The sequence below is a fragment of the Parasteatoda tepidariorum genome, chromosome 6 (assembly GCF_043381705.1).
Source record: "Parasteatoda tepidariorum isolate YZ-2023 chromosome 6, CAS_Ptep_4.0, whole genome shotgun sequence".
Taxonomy (NCBI): domain Eukaryota; kingdom Metazoa; phylum Arthropoda; class Arachnida; order Araneae; family Theridiidae; genus Parasteatoda; species Parasteatoda tepidariorum.
Window position 1 is genome coordinate 77,990,413 of NC_092209.1, and position 21,260 is coordinate 78,011,672.

The 21,260-nt window shown below is 30.0% G+C and overlaps 1 protein-coding gene across 4 annotated transcripts in view; it reads left to right on the top strand.

Moving 5' to 3' along the window:
- The first annotated feature begins 202 nt into the window (after positions 1-202).
- LOC107453949 (gamma-aminobutyric acid type B receptor subunit 1) overlaps positions 203-21,260 on the top strand; it is a 46,850-nt gene continuing 25,792 nt past the window's right edge. Inside the window, exons 1-5 of one of the 4 annotated variants that reach the window (XM_043051077.2) lie at positions 203-656; positions 17,437-17,571; positions 19,324-19,494; positions 19,657-19,758; positions 19,850-19,915. In XM_043051077.2, the coding sequence (XP_042907011.1) occupies positions 378-656; positions 17,437-17,571; positions 19,324-19,494; positions 19,657-19,758; positions 19,850-19,915 (753 nt within the window). In that variant the 5' untranslated portion in view covers positions 203-377. Of the gene's footprint in view, positions 657-5,237; positions 5,640-10,436; positions 10,806-10,925; positions 10,980-17,436; positions 17,572-19,323; positions 19,495-19,656; positions 19,759-19,849; positions 19,916-21,260 lie in introns of those variants that run through there. The other 3 variants (XM_043051078.2, XM_043051076.2, XM_071182760.1) reach the window with 3 other exon arrangements.

Consider the following 21,260-nt stretch of genomic DNA (forward strand, 5'->3'; position numbering starts at 1 on the left):
TATGAAAAAGAATTAACAACACCTAGTAATATATATTTCTCCTCCTCATTCGCGATCCCGCAACTCTTATAAGCAACCCATCAAATCATAAAGTAGTTTCACCTTGTTTCCAGTGACAAATGACTAAGAAATAGGTCTCATTAAAATTTATATTAAGCATTTTTGGCGAGAGTTCTGGCGATAGTTACTCCTTTTCGGAAGCAACCATAATCCCCCTTCCAGCTAAATTCGGGCTTTATATAATGCCGGCTACCAGGGACGTGTGCGGTCCCAGAATTCGCGGTTCACTACCGAAAGTGGTTCGATGTTAAAAGATGAAGTGACGGACTACTATTATCAACAAGTTGGGGGTGAGGAAATACAGAAGGAGAACAAAAATGTTCTTTTGGAGTGGAATTTGTCTTGCGACAATTTTATCCCTGGTGGAAAATGCTGTTCCACCTCGGCAGCAAAAGGAGTCTCTTAAGTTTAAAGGAAATCAGCAAGAGAAAGTTAAGGATTTATATATTGGAGCAATATTTCCGATTAATGGAACAGGTGGTTGGTTAGGGGGTCAGGGGTGTCTGCCCGCGGCTTTGATGGCTCTAGACGATGTTAATGACGACCCAAATTTGTTGAAAGGTTACAGAATGCAAATGCCACATAACGACAGTCAGGTAAGGCCCACCTTTAAAATAGCCATTTACAGCTATGTGCAAAAACATGTTAATTAAGATTTTTGTTAATTTTGGAATCAGGTTCAGAATCTACGGAGTCAAGAAGCTATAAACATTTTTTTTTTCTCTAATAATATCTAAAATCCTGAAACTAATAAATTAGTGTTATATTTCAAAGCTGACTATAACGTGTATTAAGATCCAAAAATGTGTTTTTAAAATAATCATGCAAATTTTTTTTCAATTATTGTTTAGATTCATGCTGATCCAGGTAGGTCCTTTTATTTTCTTTAAGCGGTAGTCCATTTTTAAAATGTAATTTAAAAATATTACTGGATTAATTAAAACTTACTTGTTTGTGCATCTTGCATTTATGTGTAATTATATTAAGAAAATTAATTTCTTCTTAAAAAAAATTTCAAATCAAAGCTCTCACAGTTATGTTGAATAACTAATTCAAAATACGACTAATTTCATAGTGCAATGTAAAATTATAATAAAACTACTATCGATTGCAATAGCAAGAAAGCAAGCGATATTTTTATTACTTAATCAATTAATTCGACTGTTGACAATAAATGTTTAACTATCGGTGAGGTGCACTTTTGCAAGAATATAATCAAAGTAGTCGAATTCTTCACAACTTGTAAAGTTTTGTTACAGAATAATTTGAATCGAATTTTTTTTCCTCATACTTTATTATTATCATTTCAAAAATAAAAGTAAATACGAAAAGGATCTCTATTTTTAGAGCAAACTATTTTAAATATAACGGATTTTTGAGAAAAGTATTAATTTTAAGCTTTTGTTCTTAGTAAATATCTTTTGTACTATAGAAATTGAATAATCCGTATGGACACATCTTTTTGTCATAAATAATTCCACAACAAGCTATGTGGGTTATACAGAATTTAAAAGTTTAGTTGAGAATATTTTTGTAATAAATATACCTATATACATTAAAGGAAACAATCGTAATCGTTTGAAGTAATTAAAGAAGCAAATAATATATCACTTGCTATTGCAAACGATAGTAACTTCACTGGAATTGTGCATTGCACAATAAAATTAATTATGGTGTTGTCATGAGAAATGGCAATCCAGAAGTTCGGCAAAAGATCAATAAATCGGGCGCTAGACTGATTTATTGCACACAATCTTCCACAGTGATGTGAAGATATGATGATAGGTGAGTTACGTAAAATTTGAAAGTGTGTTTGAACATTCTTTTTTAGAAAGTATGAATGCTGTTTTGAAATTTTTAATTTAAAAGATAACTGAAGTAATTAATAAAGCAAGTAATATCGCTTGCTTTCTTGCGATGTGAAATTAATTATATTTCTATTATGTTGCCGCGAAAGCTAAGATAACTGAAATAGTGCTGCAAAAAAATTAAAAAACTGGTCCTTAGGTTGATTACCTAACCTTTTTATAGAACTACTAACGTATGCTAATGTAATTGATCAAGAAACGTAAAATCATTGTATACGTAAAAAAAGGAAAGTTCTTTGTTTATTAAAAATGTATATTTTTGAAATAAAAAACATATAATTATTTTGTTTTCTAAAGCTCATTAAAATGAACATGGCTTCTTGAAAATATTATCGTTTTTTGTTCAATTAGCAACTGAGTTATTCAGCTTTTAAGAAATTAATTTTTCTAGATAACTTCTTAAAACTGAATTTTTTTTTCGAAATAATGTAGATGTTTCTATAATTTAATTTAGGATAAAATGAACTTCATGTGCACAAATCCATAACGAAATTTGAAAAAGGCAGTTTCAGTAGATTTCATTCATTTCATGTTTTCCCCTGTAAATGTAGCTCTGCCTTGCTTGAAGTATACTTGCGGAGAAAAAAATATTCCCGTAAAGTAAAATTTAAGGAAAAAGGTTGAAGAACTTTATTTTATCCAGGTAAACATAATTTTCGATTACTGTTTAGCAAATTAATTTCAAAATTATAATTAAACTTCTAACTAAATTTTAATTTTCTTCTTCTTTTTTTTTTTTTTACTTTATAAATTTAGTTTTAAGTTACTTGTAAAATACACACGGAGATAAAATCTATTTCCATATTGTAATATTTGAAGAAAAAATAAAAAGATTTTTTTTTTAATTTTAAGTAGTTAACTGTAATTTTGCATTGCTTGTTCTGCATCATAGATTATTTTTAATACAATAATCAAAAATTTAATTAAATAGTTAAAGATAGAAATGCTATTGCAAATAAAACTGCCCGTGCTGTAAAGTTTGATGAAAATAGCAGCAATTATTTATTTCATAGAGCTAAACGTTACTTCACATTGATTGATCTTTAAAACTGATTACTTTTAATACAATAATTAAACATTTTATTAATTTCATTTAAATATAAAAATTAATAAAAAATTTTATAAATAGAAATTTAAAAAATAAAAATATTTAAAAAATAGAAATGTTAAAAAATAGAAGTGTTAAAAATAAGAAACACTTTCCGAGCTGCAAAGTTTTACGACAATAATAGCAGTTATTTATTTCATGGAGATGTGCGTAATTTCTCATTGATTAAACTTCATTATAGATTACATTCAATATATTTAAAAATTAAAGTAATTAATTAAAAATTTAAAATGTTATGAAAAAACTGCCCGCAATGTAAAATTTGACGAAACTTCGTAATAGCAGTCATTTATTTCAGGATAATTTTATATTGCTTAATGTTTGTTACAGATTACTTTTAATATAATTATTAAAAAAATTTGATTGATTGAAAAATAGAATATACATATTTTTCGTTTAAAGAATTTGTACAAAAAGTCGAAAATCGAATGAAGAAATAAGAGGAAGGCATTGGCCCACATGGGAATGTCTGTCCAACTATGATGATGAATTTGTGCCAAGTCAAAAATCTCTTACTTTATAAAATTATCACTTAATTATCCGGAGTCATATAAATTTTATTAAATTCGATTTAAGAGCCGTTAAAACTGTTCCATAACCGTGATAGAAAATATCAAAAAATTAAGAGCTGCAGTTGTATGGGTTTAAGCTTGATTCTTAACTTTGTAATAGGTGTTGTAATATAAAATTACGTTTTCTTTTATTGTTATGTTTTTATGATGTCTTCAAACTGAAAGCACATTTATTACTTTTTGTTTTGATACGAATTAATGCCCGGAGTCATGATAGCAGTCGGAATTGATACTATAAAAAAGAAAGAAGCTGGAGCCGCATATTTTTGAAGATAGTTTCTTTGTTTTGTAATATGAGCAGTCAAAACTTTATTTATAAAAATTGCTTCCTTTTTTTAAAAAGAAATATTTTATTTTGGCAGTTTCAGCATAAAATCTTTATACATTTATTACGTCTCTGCGACAAGAATTAATTTATCGTAGTTGTGTTAGAAGTCGGAGTTGAAGTTATCTAATTTAAAAATAAATGTAATTTTGGAGAAAAAAATAACTTTCATACAGTTTTTCAGGTGGATTATTTTTGAAAGTCCTCTTATTTTTCATAAATTTTATTAATTTTATGTTTCACATTCATTGCATACACCTTTTCCGCATTACAATAAGTAAAAAACTCATATTTCATAACGTATTGGGAGTCGGAGTTGAAGGTATCTAAAAGTGCGATGCGTGGAATATTCTTTTTGGATCAATTCTTAGTTTCAAATAAAATAAGGAATGTAAACTTTGATTCCTTTCTTTAACATTATTCTGTCTTTCTTATGTTTACTGTTTCACATTAATTGTACACATATTTTCGACATTACAATGCTCCAAGAATTTATAATCCAAAATCCAATCAGGAGTCGGAGTTGAATGTTAATAAAAGTAACAACCTAGAATCGTTGACTTTTTGGATCGATTCTTAGTTTTAAGATAAGGAATATAAACTTTGCTTCCTTTCTTTGATATTATTATATCTTTGTTATGTTTAAAGTTCCACATTATTGTAAACATATTTTCCGCATTATATTCTGCCAACAAAGTATAGTTCAAAATCTAATCAGGAGTCTGAGTCGAATGTTAATAAAGGTGACGAAGGATTATAAACATTGCTTCCTTTCTGTGACCAACATCTTTGTTGTTTTTACAGTTTTACATTATTGTGTACAATATGTTTTCAGCATTACAATTTATAATCATGAAATCTTATCAGGAGTCGGAGTTGATTGTATCTAAAAGTGCGCAGCTTAAAACACGTGCTTAGGATCGATTTTTAGTTTTGTAATAAAATAAAAAACATAAACATTGCGTCCACCCTTCAACATTTCAATTTTGTAGTTTTACTTACGCCATACTTAAATTTTCCAAAAAACAAAATGTAGCAAGAATTCATATTCCGGAGTCGTTTCAGGAGTCGGAGTTGGTGTTAGGAAAAGGGAAGGAGCTGAAGTCGTTTGCCTTAAGAATCGATTCACGCCCTTATAGACATTGCGATATAAAACTTGCTTCCCTTCTTCAATATTATTATAATTTCATTCTTTTTTTAAATAATATTTACGTAAAATGTTCTCTCGTCCACTCTTAACGTGTTTTGGCGGAATATTTGGCGATGGTCCCAAATTTTCCAGGCAACCCCTACTCTTTTATTGGAATGATAAATAACGTCTAATTTGATGCCGGCATCTCTCCGTGAATGTTTGCTGGTTTTGTAGATATGATGAGAGGAATTTAATCATTTTAATAAGTTATGGGAGAATATATATAAAAGGAAATATGATATTTATCAGTGGAATATATTTCGCTTTAGTTTTAACTGCAGTGGAAAACGCTATACCTGTACTTCCTCGACTGCATTACGCTCATTCCACATTAACCAGAAAACCCAAAGAAACAGATTTATATATTGGTGCTATATTCCCAATTAATGGCACGGGCGGTTGGCAAGGGGGAAGGGGTTGTATGCCTGCTGCCTTGATGGCTTTAGAAGATGTGAATGCTGATCCGAATTTATTGATTGGTTATAGGATGAAAATGCCTTTTAATGACAGCCAGGTATTGAAAAAGCACTTTGCATGAAATAGGCACATCGCATGAAAATGCACGCTTATTAAAAATTGTGAATTTAAATATTTACACTAAATATTTATTTCAATATTGAGTAAATACACTTTTTTTTAAAAAAAAATCTGTATTTTTGATATTTTAAAGCAGGCGATATTTTATGAATTATCGTTTGTTTTAAAAGCAGACGATAGATATAAAAATCATTATGAATGTAATAGATACATTGCATGGAAATGTACGCATATTAAAAATTGCCATTTTAATTATTTATATTAAACGTTTAATTTAAGATGTTTATATTGCAATTTTAAAAATTGAGTAAATAAACTTTTTTAAAAAATCAGTATCATTAATATTTTAAAGCAAACGATATTTTATGAATTATCGTTTGCTTTAAAAGCAAACGATAGTTCTATATTTAATGGATAATAAAAGAATATTTTATTTCATTCAGCTATTATTTACTTTATTTGAAATTATTTTTAATAAAATCTTTCTTCAGTTGTTTTTGAATTTAATCTATATTTAAAAAAAGAGAGTTTGAATTTTCATCTCAATTAGACAAAAATCTCTTTTAAGTTTAAAAATTTTTATTTTTCTCAAATAATTTTTTTCTTTAATTTCGAAAAGTAAAAATAAAAGCTCGTATTTTTTTAAAAAAAATTAGTCCATTATTGCTTATCCTAATAATATTTTGTGAATTAATTTTGAGTAGTATAAAATTAACAGAAAAATCTCTACAAATAGATTGTACTTGAAAGAAAAAAAAAATCACTATAAAAGGAAACTTTTAAAGTAAATTCAAATAAAAGTAAAAAGGAAAATTATTGATAAATGATTACTAAAAATATAATTGTTGTATTGTCTGATAAAATGTTATTCTTGGTTATCAATTTTTTTAAAATCAAAAATCATAATAAATAAAAAAATAATTAATAAATAAAACCATGAAGATCTACAATTATGTGATTTTCTTTTAAATAAGTCTTTTAAATAAATAAATCATTACATTTTTTATAGAATATTTATTAAATGCAGAATTATTTGGCAAATTATTGCTTAAATTATCTATAAACGAAATATACTTAGGGACGTTTCAATATGGGACGTTTCAATATGATGTCATAAAAACGCAATTTTTTAGTTTTTTTTTTCACACAGTGGAGTCCTCTATTACCCAAATAAGGAATATTTAGTTTATGCCGTGATTTCAAAAAATAAACAGATATATGTTTAAATTTTTTTTTTTTTTTTTTTTTGCAAATTATTCCAATTGTAAGTTGTGCAAAGTTAGAAAGCTCTTGAGTCTCTAGTATAGTAAGCGGATCATGGGTTAAAGTCCAATTTACTTCCAGCCATCAAATCACCGCTAGGTTTCTGTGATTCTTTAAACACAAATGTTAATACCACGAGCTTCCTTTCCCGTAGAAATTATTCATTAACAGTTAAAAAATAAATATATAGTATAGATGATATCCTGCTTTTTTGACGAGAGTTTTTCGGATGCTCTCTGTATTATTATTATTTTTAATTTTACATAATTTTCTTCCCGCAGTGGAATGATCGTTAAGAGACGGTTCCCAGCAGATCACCGAAGTCAAGCATCACTGGCTGCGGTCAGTGTGCGGGTGGGTGACCACTTGGATCAGTCTGTGTGGGGACCGAGGGTGTGCGGTATCGGTCCTTGTTAAACTGTCCTACCGTAAAGTGCTCGACTTCGTGCGCGGGTCGTCGGGCTACCAAGGAAGGGTAGCCATTCCCTCTGCAGAGGATCAAAATTGCGATGGCATGTCTTCGGATTATCCTCAGGGATGTTTCCCAGACCGTCGTCAATAGCCCATTGTGCTGCTTTGGTACGAAGCAAACAAAATACCTGCCTATCGAGTTAAGATTTTAAAAAATTTCTCGTGCACGCAAATAGCTTCAGAAGTAGTAATTTGTTNATTTTAAAAATTGAGTAAATAAACTTTTTTTAAAAATCAGTATCATTAATATTTTAAAGAAAACGATATTTTATGAATTATCTCTTGCTTTAAAAGCAAACGATAGTTTTTATATTTAATGGATAATAAAAAAATATTTTATTTCATTCAGCTATTATTTACTTTATTTGAAATTATTTTTAATAAAATCTTTCTTCAGTTGTTTTTGAATTTAATCTATATTTAAAAAAAGAGAATTTGAATTTTCATCTTAATTCGACAAGAGTCTCTTTTAAGTTTTAAAATTTTTATTTTTCTCAAATAATTTTTTTCTTTAATTTCGAAAAGTAAAAATAAAAGCTCTTATTTTTTTTAAAAAAATTTGTCCATTATTGCCTATCTTAATAATATTTTGTGAATTAATTTTGAGTAGTATAAAATTAACAGAAAAATCCCTAAAAATAGATTGTACTTGAAAGAAAAAAAAAGTCACTATAAAAGGAAACTTTTAAAGTAAATTCAAACAAAAGTAAAAAAGAAAATTATTGATAAATGATTACTAAAAATATAATTGTTGTATTGTCTGATAAAATGTTATTCTTGGTTATCAATTGCTTTCAAATTAAAAATCATAATAAATAAAAAAATAATTAATAAAACCATGAAGATCTACAGTCATGTGATTTTTTTTTAAAATAAGTCTTTTTCTTTTAAATAAATCGTTGCATTTTTAATAGAATATTTGTTAAACGCAAAATTACTTGGCAAATTATCTATAAATGAAATATACTTAGGGGCGTTTCAATATGATGTCATGAAAACGCAATTTTTGAGTTTTTTTTTTCACAGTGGAGTCCTTTATTACCAAAATAAGGAATATTTAGTTTATGCCATGATTTCAAAGAATAAACAGATATATTTTTTACTTTTTTTTTTCAAATTATTCCAATGGTAAGTTGTGCAAAGTTAGAAAGCTCTTTAGTGTCTAGTATAGTAAGCGGATCATGGGTTAAAAAATGAATAAATAGTAGAGATGATATCCTGCTTTTTCGACGAGGGTTTTTCCGATGCTTTCTTTATTATCATTATTATTTTAAATCTTACATTATTTTTGTCCCGCAGTGGAATGATCGTTAAGAGACGGTTCCCAGCAGATCAACGAAGTCAAGCATCCCTGGCTGCTGTCAGTGTGCGGGTGGGTGACCACTTGGGTCAGTCTGCGTAGGGACCGAGGGTATGCGGTATCGATCCTCGTCAAACTGTTATACCGTAACGTACTCGACTTCGCTCGCTCAGGTCGTCGGGCTACCAAAGCAGAGTAGCCATTCCCTCTGCAGAGGATCAAAATTGCGATGGCATGTCTTCGGATTATCCTCAGGGATGTTTCCCAGACCGTCGTCAATAGCCCATTGTGAAGCTCTGGTAAGAAGTAAATAAAATATCTGCCTATCGAGTTAAGATTTTTAAAAAATTTCTCGTGCATGCGAAGAGCTTCAGAAGTAGTAATTTGTTTGATTTATCAATTTTTAGGGGGAGAAACGGATTTAAAAAATTAAACTTCGACAGCTTAAATATTTTTATGACTCGCAAAACTTTGAGTAAATGAGACAAAACATTGATGCACTTTTTAAAATAAAGGAAATTAATCATTGAATAGTCCTAGAGTTGACTAACCTTTTGATGCTACAGATTTCTTTCTGTTTGCTTAGTTTGTTGTAGATACCTTTCTGTTAATTGCAAGTGTTGTATCAGTTTTAGACTAATTGAAGTGTCAGGTTTTTTACTAACAGTTATCTTTCAATGAGCCCGGCTAATTATAAAAGTCTCTAATTTTTTTCCAATCAGCTTGACACTTTTTGGGCTTATTTCAAGAAGCTCACATAGTTTAAAGTTGATTGGAAAATATATCATCCATTGGTCAGAAGCCTAATTTATTTCAAGCAGTTTGAAATTAGCCGAGATAAATGAAGTTTTATTCTAAATAGTCTCGTTATATAGCACTAATCTTCAAATTTAATTTAATTGAATATAACACATTTCCTACTTAGCCTGAATGCATATACAGGGTGCGTAACGTTTTTAAAAAGTGCTTAAAGGTGCTTATTTTCGATTTTCGTTTTTTAAAAGCCCTTAAAGGTGCTTTTTTCATTGGGTGTTTTCAAAAAGTGCTTAATTTTCGCTTTTCCAATTTGAGATTTTTCCTTTACCATGGTGATTTTCGCCATGAATTATGCAAAAAGACACTTTTCACATTGTTCTATTCTACGTTTTCACAATTAATTCAACTCCAATCTATTTCGGCGTACCGTCTGTCCGTAGCGTATGAAAATTCCATTCGTTTTACATGATTCAAAAATTCATGATTTTTGACAATTGCCAAAAACTAAGACAAAAGTTTTTTTTTAGATATGACGGGTAAAACCGTTAATTGTTGAAAGCTTGCAAACCCTGCCTAATTGTGATTTTTTTAAAGGGCTTAAAAATATTTGTGAGTGCTTGAAAAGTGCTTAAAAGGTGCTTTTTTTGTTGAAAAATTTAGCTACGCACCCTGATATAGGCTAATTTTAATACGTCTAGCATACATATGACAAGTTAGAAAATAAAGACTTCTTTTATCTGTATTCCAAAGAGAAGGATTTTCCAATCAGTTTACGTCACATATTCATCGATTTTTCTTGAAACTGACAATTTCATACTTACAGTATTTTCAATTCCCAGTCTTCAAGTGAACTTTTGGCATTTTTTCTAATTCATTTTAAAATGGTTTGGCGAGCATTTTAGTGATATTCAGAAACGTCGGCTGCAACCCCAGCCCTTCCATCCGGATAAATCAAGTGTAATTGAATGCTGGCTTCCTCAGACGGATGCTCATCAAAACTCGCCAATCGTGTGTCGCAAATGATGGATGAAACAGACATGAAACGAATAATGCCGTGAATCGAATGAAAATATGATAGTTTTTACTGGATTGCTGTGTTTCGCCTTCATTCGAATCTCCGTGGCAAGACTCGTGCCTCCCCAGTTATATTTCGAGCATTCGAAATCGAATAACGAACCAAAAGGTAAAGAAAAAGATTTGTATATTGGTGGTCTGTTCCCAATCAATGGCACAGGCGGCTGGCAAGGCGGAAGGGGTTGTCTTCCATCAGCCCTCATGGCTTTGGGAGATGTGAATGCTGATCCGAATTTATTGGAAGGTTTCAGGCTGAAAATGCTTTCGAATGATACTCAGGTAACGATATGAATTAGAATAAAAAGTGATTAGAATATTGTAGTAAGCATTAATAATTCATATTAATATGGCTATATATTACTCATTGGAATAAGTTATGTTGTCATATTAAGAAATGCTGATCCGTATTTATTGGAAGGTTTCAGGCTGAAAATGCTTTCGAATGATACTCAGGTAACGATATCAGTTAGAATAAAACATGATTAAAATATTGTACTAAGTATTAATAATTCATATTAGTATGGCTATATATTACTCATTGGTTATGTATTTGTTGATATTAAGAAATGCTGATCCGAATTTATTGGAAGGTTTCAGACTGAAAATGCTTTCAAATGATACTCAGGTAACGATATAAATTGGAATAAAAAGTCATATTAATATGGCTATATATAACTCATTGGTTATGTATTTGTTGATATTAAGAAAAATGTGGTTTCCAGACAGTGGTTTCCAAATGGTTTTCCGCGGAACACTAGGGTTCCCTAAAAGGGCCACAGAGCCCCGACTGTTAGGAATTTTTTTTAACCTTGTATGGTTTTCGAAACCTGTAATCTAAGTATTAATCCATTATTTATTTAATATTTCTGATTTTTATGAAATTATTTAATAGAAAGGCTTGAGAAGAAAGAAATTTCAAAATAATTTTTTTTAATAACGATATAATGAATGTATATAATTATGAAAAGACTACGAGCATTTGCGAAAAAATTCCGTTATTATTTCGCATCGAATAAAAGCAGCCAAATTCAACAATATAGAAGTATGTTTCATTGATAATCATTCTTAACGTTTATTTTCCTCCGTTTTCGTTTTTATTTCAATGGAAAACATATCATCCATCCTTTTTTTTATTTATGCATGCAATAAAATAAAATAATTGCTAGATTACGGATGCAGCTCCAAATCTGCGAATTCAACTGTCTGACATGAAACCCAATTTTAAGACTAATATTGATAAAAAAGATAGGATGAAAAATTTCATTTTTTAACTAAATATTTTCAAAATTACTTATAAAATTACAACCATTAAATATTTTTAAAATAATTAATAGTCTTTTGTTAATTAATTTGTTTGTTTTGTTTATTAATTTGCTTGTAAAATAATATGATGATATGAGATTATTTTATTATTGTGCAAGCAAATCCACTGCTCACTGCCAGTAATAATTTAATTACATAAAATAACAAAATCTTTTACATTTAGTAAAGTAGGAAAGTAAAGAGAAAAAGTGAATACATATAGTAGCTTGAACCGCAATGGCTCAGGGGATAGAGCTTTCGCCTTCCAATGAGGCGAACCGGGTTCGAATCCCAGTCGATACGAATTCCTCATCCGGCTTGCACCGACCTCACACCTTGCAGTCAGGCTAACCGTGGGAGGTTCTCGTGGTCTTCCTCTTCATGTAACGAAAATACGGGTTAACTCCATCAAAAAGTTCTCCATGAAGGCACATTTCTCCCAGTATTTGACCCAGAAGTTCCTTTGTCTTCTGGATTGGGTTCAAAATTACAAGGCTACGGAGTTGAAAATTAGTAGTCGTAAACCCATAGAAATGGGACGGCTGTTCAACGACGATTATTAAATACAAAATAAAATACAGTAGCTTTATTTCTAGTTATATTGGTCCTTATAAATAAAATGATACGAACTTCAATTCTTGCTCTTTGTTATAAAAATTATTTCGTAATGTTTTTGTCAAAAATTCTGTATGTTACTTAGTTGTAATTTCGGAAATGAAATCTTTATTATAACTAGAACTTGTACACAAAATACGTAATAAAGTGCATTCTTACAAGTTTTCTCTGGGTACACCAACACTATTTTTAACTATAAATTTAAATAAAAATAATAATGGACCCCATACAAGTCTTATGGAAATTAATTCTATGTCAAATGACATGTAGAACAAACTATGTCATGTAGTGCAGAACATTTTAATCAAAAATTCTCATTGAAAAGATCGAAAGTTCTCAGTTCAAAAATTGATAATTTCCGAGATACGAAGCCTCAAACCATAAATAATAATTCTCAATTCTCTAATAACAAAGGAAATTGAAGGGGAAAAATGTTGATTATGAATTTTAAAATAATGCCATTCAGCATACCTTCAAACTTTCATATTCTCGCTTTTATTTATTTAGAAACACAAATGAAATTATTACACGTTTATTCGACTTTCTTAAATAGCTGTGGGGAAAAAATGCATAGCAAGGAAGCCATTTCACAATTTGCCTGAAAGAAATCTAATCCCATTCTTTGCATTTGTCAATCACTCGTCTTGGTGCTCTTATTTCCGAATACATTCAAGCCAGTTTCGTCAGAAATAGCGAGATACAATTAGCTTACAATAATAGGTTTTTGTATAATCCATTAAGGAAATTTGCGAACACAGAATTGTTCAAACTGTGAACAAGTTGAAACAGTTTTTAGTTTAAATCGTGCCGAGAGCAAAATTCCAGCACAGAAAATATTCAGCACCTGTTTATCTAACACATACGCTTATATAATATATAATACACATATGTTTATATAACACACAATTTCTTTACGTTTCTCTGACACATACGTGGCCGCCCTAAATTATTGTTGCGGCACACTGTGGGCCAGAAGACCATGATCTTTGGCCAAAAGTCAGAAATTACATTTTCAACTAAAATTTGTGTAGGCAGTTTTAATATAGCCCAAATTAAGTATTCATAATCATTCCAAACATTATAATTAAATTTTTGAGCCGACGAGAGTACAATGTAATGAAAAATATGTTAAGAAAATGTTTTTTGAATGTAACTTTTAAATTTTTATTTCAGAAATATATATGGGAATTTCACCTTACTGTTACATTTTCATCAGAGTAATTAGTCTAAAATTATAGTACAATTTTTCAATTTGTTGAATTAGTTAATACTCTTGACAAACTTATAGTTTATATCTTATCATTTTACGTTTTACAATGTTTGAATGACTTTCGAAACTTAGTTCCAAAAAGTTCCACGAAGTAATTAGCTAAACTTTTTTTTGTTGTCTTCTTCGATGTTTCTTCGTTCGAAAAAACCTGCCCCATTTTGCCCGTATTGCAAAGGTGGACTAAATATACCGGAAAACAAAAATTATGTTGTTGTTTTTTTTCATGTTTTCGCGTTATTTTGTAATATTACTTCGGAAATATAATTTGCTTTTCATTTTTAATGTAAAATTACGAAAATTATTATATTTCCATTGCTATATTTAATTATTTAAACGCACTATATTATTTTATTTATTTATTTAATTTTTTTTCTTCTTTGCTCGCCATATTTCAGCCGCCATTTTGCTTTTTGGGGTATTTTTAGTGTATTTCGAAATTTTAAATATTAATTCAATTTACCAGCACATAAAAACACCCCAAATTTTGAAACAAATTTTTATCGAAATACTAATTTTGGCCACGAAACCTTGGATGCTGGCCCACTGTGCGGCCCTCGGCTTGCAAAAGGTTGAGGACCTCTTGATCAATATGCTTATTTGTGAATTTTAAATTACACCAATTATACTTAATTTCTAAACTATCACCATAAATTTTTTTAGCACCACTTTATGGATTGCCAGATAGTTTATATATATGGTTAAATTGATTAGGTATAATAGTGAGCAAGGGCATTTTAAATCAAATTTATTAAACATTGAATAAAATATCAAAGCATAAAATTTTGCTAATACTTAAAATATAGTAAAATAAAATCTTCCTTGAGGGAATAGGAAAATTTGACAACTATGTTATTTATAACTTATAGTTTTATCATTAGGAAATTTTTTTAGAGTCTCTTTATGTCCCTTTAATATGTAAGAATAATTGTAGGAGCTAATTTATAATTTGGTCAAAATAGGAATTTCATTCGTTAATTATTTTAATAATTTTTGAACTAACTAGAATTTTTAAAAAACAGTTCATAAACGAAAAAGGCCCTTTCGGCTTGTTAATTTTTAACTTTTTTGTTTTGTTTTAACTATTTTATTTATTGTTGTATAATATTTTTACTACAAAATTAATCAGTTAATAATTACTGAAATAATCGAATCGAATTATCGAATGTTAATTTTTTTTATATCGTATTCCCCGTACATTTTTCTACACACTATCATAATTTTATATTTTCAATTTAAGTTTCACAGTTTTTGCAAATCAAAACAAAATTTAACATTTTTCTACTCACTATCATAATTTTAAGTTTCATAGTTTTTGCAAATCGATACAAAATTTAACATCAAACATTTAATGAAACTCCAACGATTTTTCATTAAAAAGAGATTATAGTTTAAATTTTATTTCCATGTACATTATTACATTGTTCCTTATAAATGAAATAATAAGGACTTCAGCTACAAATGTTTTTTTGTACTTCAGAACTAAAGGATGTCGAATAAACGAGAGCTTCAATAAACTGAACAAAAGAAAAAGAAATTACAGTCATGTTTCAGAGCATTTAATAAGCGCTTAATTAGCCATCTTCTCGACTGAGTTCTACAATTGTTATTTCTTTTGTTCTTCATATGAGAGGTTCATTTTTCAATGAATCATTTACCAGACTTTTCAGAAAAAAGCCCAATTATTTAGAGAAAAGATTGAAACTATTTTTATGAACTGAAACTATGCTGTTTTTGTTAAGGAAAGAGACGATCATAAATTGTATATTTACGCGGAGAAATAAATTAACAATATACGATTGCAAGGTTCATACTTTTGTTTCAAATTTATTCTACTATGTATAAACACGTTTAACTTTATTCTATTACATATGTTACAGCTAAAGCTCGAAAGTTGTTAATATGCATAGAACCTAGCTAAATAGTAAATTAACTACGGAAATTCATTAAAGTGCGATGTGTATAAACGCATTTAAATTTATTCTATTATATATGTTAACTCTAAAGCTCGAAAGTTGTTAATCCTCACATATCCTAGATAATCTGCAAATTAACTACTGCGATCCATTAAAGTGCGGTTTTTAAATTTATTTAATTACATATGTTACAGCTAAAGCTCTAAAGTTGTTAATATGCGCAGAACCTAACTAAATAGTAAATTTACTACAGAGATCCATTAAAGTGCGATGCGTATAAACGCATTTAAATTTATTCTATTATATATGTTAATTCTAAAGCTCGAAAGTTGTTAATCCTCACATATCCTAGATAATCTGCAAATTAGCAACTGTGATTCATTCAAGTGCAGTATGTATAAACGCATTTAAATTTATTCTATTACGTATGTTAGCGCTAAAACTCGAAAGTTGTTAATCCTCACATATCCTAGATAATCTGCAAATTAACTACTGCGATCCATTAAAGTGCGATACTTAAATTTATTTAATTACATATGTTACAGCTAAAGCTCGAAAGTTGTTAATATGCACAGAACCTAGCTAAATAGTAAATTTACTACGGAGATCCATTAAAGTGCGATGTGTATAAACGCATTTAAATTTAATCTATTATATATGTTACCTCTAAAGCTCGAAAGTTGTTAATCTTCACATATCCTAGATAATCTGCAAATTAGCAACTGTGATTCATTCAAGTGCAGTATGTATAACGCATTTAAATTTATTCTATTACATATGTTACCGCTAAAGCTGGAAAGTTGTTAATTCACACATAACCTAGATAATCTGCAAATTAACTACCGTCATCCATTAAAGTGCGGTATGTATAAATGCATTTAAAGTTATTCTATTACATATGTTACCACTAAAGCTCAAAAGTTGTTTATGTGCACATTACCTATCTAATCTTCAAATTTACTATGGTGATCCATTAAAGTATGGAATCAAGAGTTTTTCGAAATGTGCACATCAACAGTTTGTTTCTTTTATTCCATCAACTGATTTGTTGATTTTCTGACTTAAATCTTTAGATACCGAAAAATAAACCAATGACATTAGGTTAATTGTATGACATCAACTTAATTGTAATAATATTTTAAAACGTTTGATTCTTTGTTTTTATTTTTTGAAGTGATTGATGATTGATTCTATCAACTAACTTGTTGATTGTCTGATTATAGTAACTTGATTTTTTTTAAATGGTAAAAAATTAATAACCCTTCATCCCTAATATAAATATTTATTGATATTATATGTATAAACAGTTTTCAAATATGAAGTCCTCCCTTTAAGAGGGCAACACGGTCAAGTTTTCGAAATTGCTTTATATGAAAGATATTTTCATTCAATAAATTATCGACACACTAAAGAGCTATATCGAAAACAAAATGCGTGATTTACAAAAAAAAATTTCCTAATCACTTCTTTATAGAGTACCATATCAATTAACACTCTAAATTTGTATGTTGCTTTATAAAATTAGTATGTTAAAACATGTTTCCTTTTTGCTATCAATTCGATATCAAATATAAGCTATGTACCGCATATTTTAATAATCAAAATGCGTGGATAGTTCAACAGAAGCTTAAACAAACAATTTAATTTTCTCCAGAATTTCAACAAAAAAAAGGATAGGGAATACTTTGTGCTGTGCAGATTAATGCAAACAAGCAATGTGCATAAAGCACAAGGGAAAGCACAGAAAACTTACTTTCTGTCCATCAATTAGAATTGGGAATTAGTACTAATTTTTTTTTTCTCTTTGCAGTGTAATCCTGGTTTGGGTGCCACCGTTATGTATGACCTTTTGTATAATCCTCCCCAAAAACTTATTCTGCTTGGTGGATGTTCTATTGTGTCTTCGACTATTGCAGAAGCTGCAAAAATGTGGAATCTAGTTGTTGTGAGTATCTTTAGTTGTTCGCAATATGTTTACAATCGAAATGCGTTTGTTTGTTCATAGAAATAATCTATAGTTTGTCTAAGCTAAGAACTCTTCCCGCCACAAATCCTAAGGTCGTCTGGTGCTATGGAACAAGAATGGCGCATTTTAGGGAGGGTAGCTTCACTCTAGGACTAACACAATAGACCGGAGAAAGATCTTCCATTTCTGTCGCCGACTCAAGCCTAAACTACAACAAAACAGTGACCCTGCACCACCGCTTGAAATAGTCATATCTCGTTACCATAGTTGCCGCCACAGGTCCAGATGAATGTCTGGAGGAGTTCTTGTTTTAGGCAAACTAATATCTGTTACTCGTACATTTAAAAATACGCGAGGATTAGACGAAATCTTAGAAATCTTAATATACGTTACATGCTTGGTGCGATTTTGAAAAATGACCCCGACTCTGGCGTTAATGCTTGTCGCCGAACTGTTGTAAATGTCGAAATGTTTTACGAGTGTTACGATTTAAAAATGACGCCGACTCTGGCGTTAATGCTTGTCGCCGTAAATGTCGAAATGTTTTACGATTTAAAAATGACGCCGATTCTGGCGTTAATGCTTGTCGCCGAACTGTTGTAAATGTCGAAATGCTTTACGATTGTTACGATTTAAAAATGACGCCGACTCTGGCGTTAATGCTTGTCGCCGAACTGTTGTAAATGTCGAAATGTTTTACGATTGTCGCAAGCAAAAACATAGATAATCGTAACCTGAAGATGACAAACACACAAACATATCATGAAAAAGAATTATATTAAAAGAAGAAAGTTGTGATCGCCTTGTTACAATCACTGGTTACTCATTGGTCAAATGCTTTTTCTTTCTGGATTGACTCCGTTGAACGCCACAACATTTCAAATCATGGTTTGCAAAAACTGTCTCAACTGATGTTTGTCGTCTAATTGGCTTTCAAATGTACGCCTATGTACGTGTTTCAAGACGTCACAAAATAATTTTCCTTCTTCAGCATTCATATTTATATTGAAATCACCGTCAAGCCAGTAATTATACGTTAATAATAAAAAGAATGTAAAAATACTTTAAATTATTATTATGAAATAAAATACATTAAAAATGCCTGCTAGTGAAAATAAAGAGAAAAACAGAAGCGGTCTCCTTAGCAACGCATACAATGCCGACGCATGCGCACTGTTTACTATTACTCTTGAACACAGTTGAAAAGTGTGTGAACGCCATCAAATCCAAACCAAGACCCTTTTTGCCAATGGGTAATAAAAGAAAAGCAAGTAACCCACCGAATCTCGCCAAACCTACAAATATAGATTGCAAACTTTATCGCTCACACAATAATTTATGCTTATTAATGATTTGCATAATTTATGAAGACAGAATAAAAATTCAAACCAGAATTATATTCTTGCATTTCTATGGATTTATTCATTCATTCATTTTATTTTAACAATTTTTTCAAATAAATACATTTCGAAATATTAAAGATCTCATAAAAGAAAAAAAAACTGAATTTAATTTTATTGACTTGTGCCCTATTTGTAGTCCTATTGTCTGACTTGTGCCCTATTTGTAGTCTTATTTTCTGACTTGTGCCTTATTTGTAGTTGTAGTTCTATTGTCTGACATGTGCCCTATTTGTAGTCCTATTGTCTGACTTGTGCCCTATTTGTATTTGTAGTCCTATTGTCTGACTTGTACCTTATTCGTATTTACTGATTTGTGCCCTATTTCTAGGTATCCTATGGATCGAGTTCACCTGCATTGTCCAACAGGAAAAGGTTCCCAACATTTTTTCGAACACATCCATCGGCTACTATCCACAATCCAACGAGAATCAAACTCTTCCAGAAGTTCAAGTGGTCAAGAATCGCCATTGTCCAAGAAGCCGAAGAAGTTTTTATATCAGTAAATAAATCTAATAATTATTTTTTTCTTGCCGAGTTCCAAAATGTATTTTTGCTTGTAATTAGAGAGTCAGAAAAAAATATAGAAAAAGGACACCATAGTGAAAGGGTTAATTTTTAACGGAATTATAACATCAATAATAACAATGCATCGTTCTTGCAGACAGGAGAAGATTTAGAGATTCGATGTAAAGAAGCTGGAATTGAAGTAGCCACACGACAAAGTTTCATTACAGATCCTACCGATGCTGTCAGGAATTTAGTGGTAAGACAAGACAAAAATTTGTCTTCTATTTTAGTATTTGTTGCTCGTCATAACTATATGGCTTACTGTTTTAAATTGTTTATCTATGTAGAGACAAGATGCCAGAATCATAGTTGGAATGTTTTATGGAGCCGCTGCGAGAAAAGTTATATGTGAGGTAAATATGGCTCTCGTAATATCACAGACATATTTCCCTGTTAGAGATCTAAGGAAATATTTTTAAGGGAAAAAACTGACCCCACTTAGAAATTTTTTCCCCTAAAAAAGGAAGAATAAACAGTATATAAAATTTTAGAGTGTTGTCTTTAGTTTGTTGTTTAGAGTTTATTGAAAGTGTTCGAAAAGTGTACCAAAAGTATACAACGTATATCGATATATATGTTGTAGGCTAATTCGATAATCCAGTTCTTTGCAAACAGCCGCTGTTATTTTGCGATTCACTGAGCAGATTGGAAAATTTTCCAGTATTTTCTTAGGCTCTTTAACTTTGTTTTAAGGCTCATTGGCTTTAGTGAGTCAGATCTTAAAGTGTATAACCTCAAAAGGATATTACTTTAAAAGAATAGTTTTTTAAAGGCTTATCCCACAGACCCTTTACGTTAATTAGAAGATCTATCATTTATTTTTTAATTAGCTTTATTTATTTTAGACAGTTTGTTATGAACTTAGAGTAATGAAGGCTTATTATTATAAATAACCTCATTAAAGGTATATACCGATAAGTCTGAGCAAATTCAGTCTGATTGAACGATTTTTCACATATTTCTTTAGAGTAAAGGCATATAGGCTGATTGTAAAAAGCAAACAAATTGTTAAGCTGATTATAAAATATTGCGGACTTTCCTAATTAGTTTGGGGCATAACAAAGAGCAGGATTTTTCAAATAGACCATGAAATGTACACTGAGTGATTATAAAATTACTTTGAATACCGTTTTAAAGAACAGAATAAAATTTTGCATAAAGGTATGTTTTATAATAGAGGTAAAATGCTTATCCAGCTTTCACGGTTACTGTTACAGTGACAAAATTTTGAATTTTTCAAAAAGCAACACCTACTGTGTTCTCATCGAAACGTAGATCTTCACATTAAAAAAAACCAACTTAAAAATGGCTTTGGAATGCTAGTTTTAAATTAAAAAACGACGACTCTAGGCAAAGATGACGAAAAGTGTATTTTATAAATTTTCCACTGAACACGTTCTGACCACATCGGGAATGTATCCAGCTCTCGTCATCCAAGTCTAGCGTTTAAATTGTTCTAAAGATATCGTTCCGATCTACTTTATATATATATATTTTTTTTACTGTGAGTATGACGCTTCAACGAGAAAAAGTGTTTCCATTTGAAAATTTCAAAATTCTTTCTCTGTAACCTGAACTATAAAAGCTGGATTATCTCTTTTAACACTGTTCATAAGTAGACCCTTACACTTACAGTCGGACATCTATTTAACTAACTTCCAGTTTGCGAATTTCTCTATTTTGCGATTTTTTTCGAGG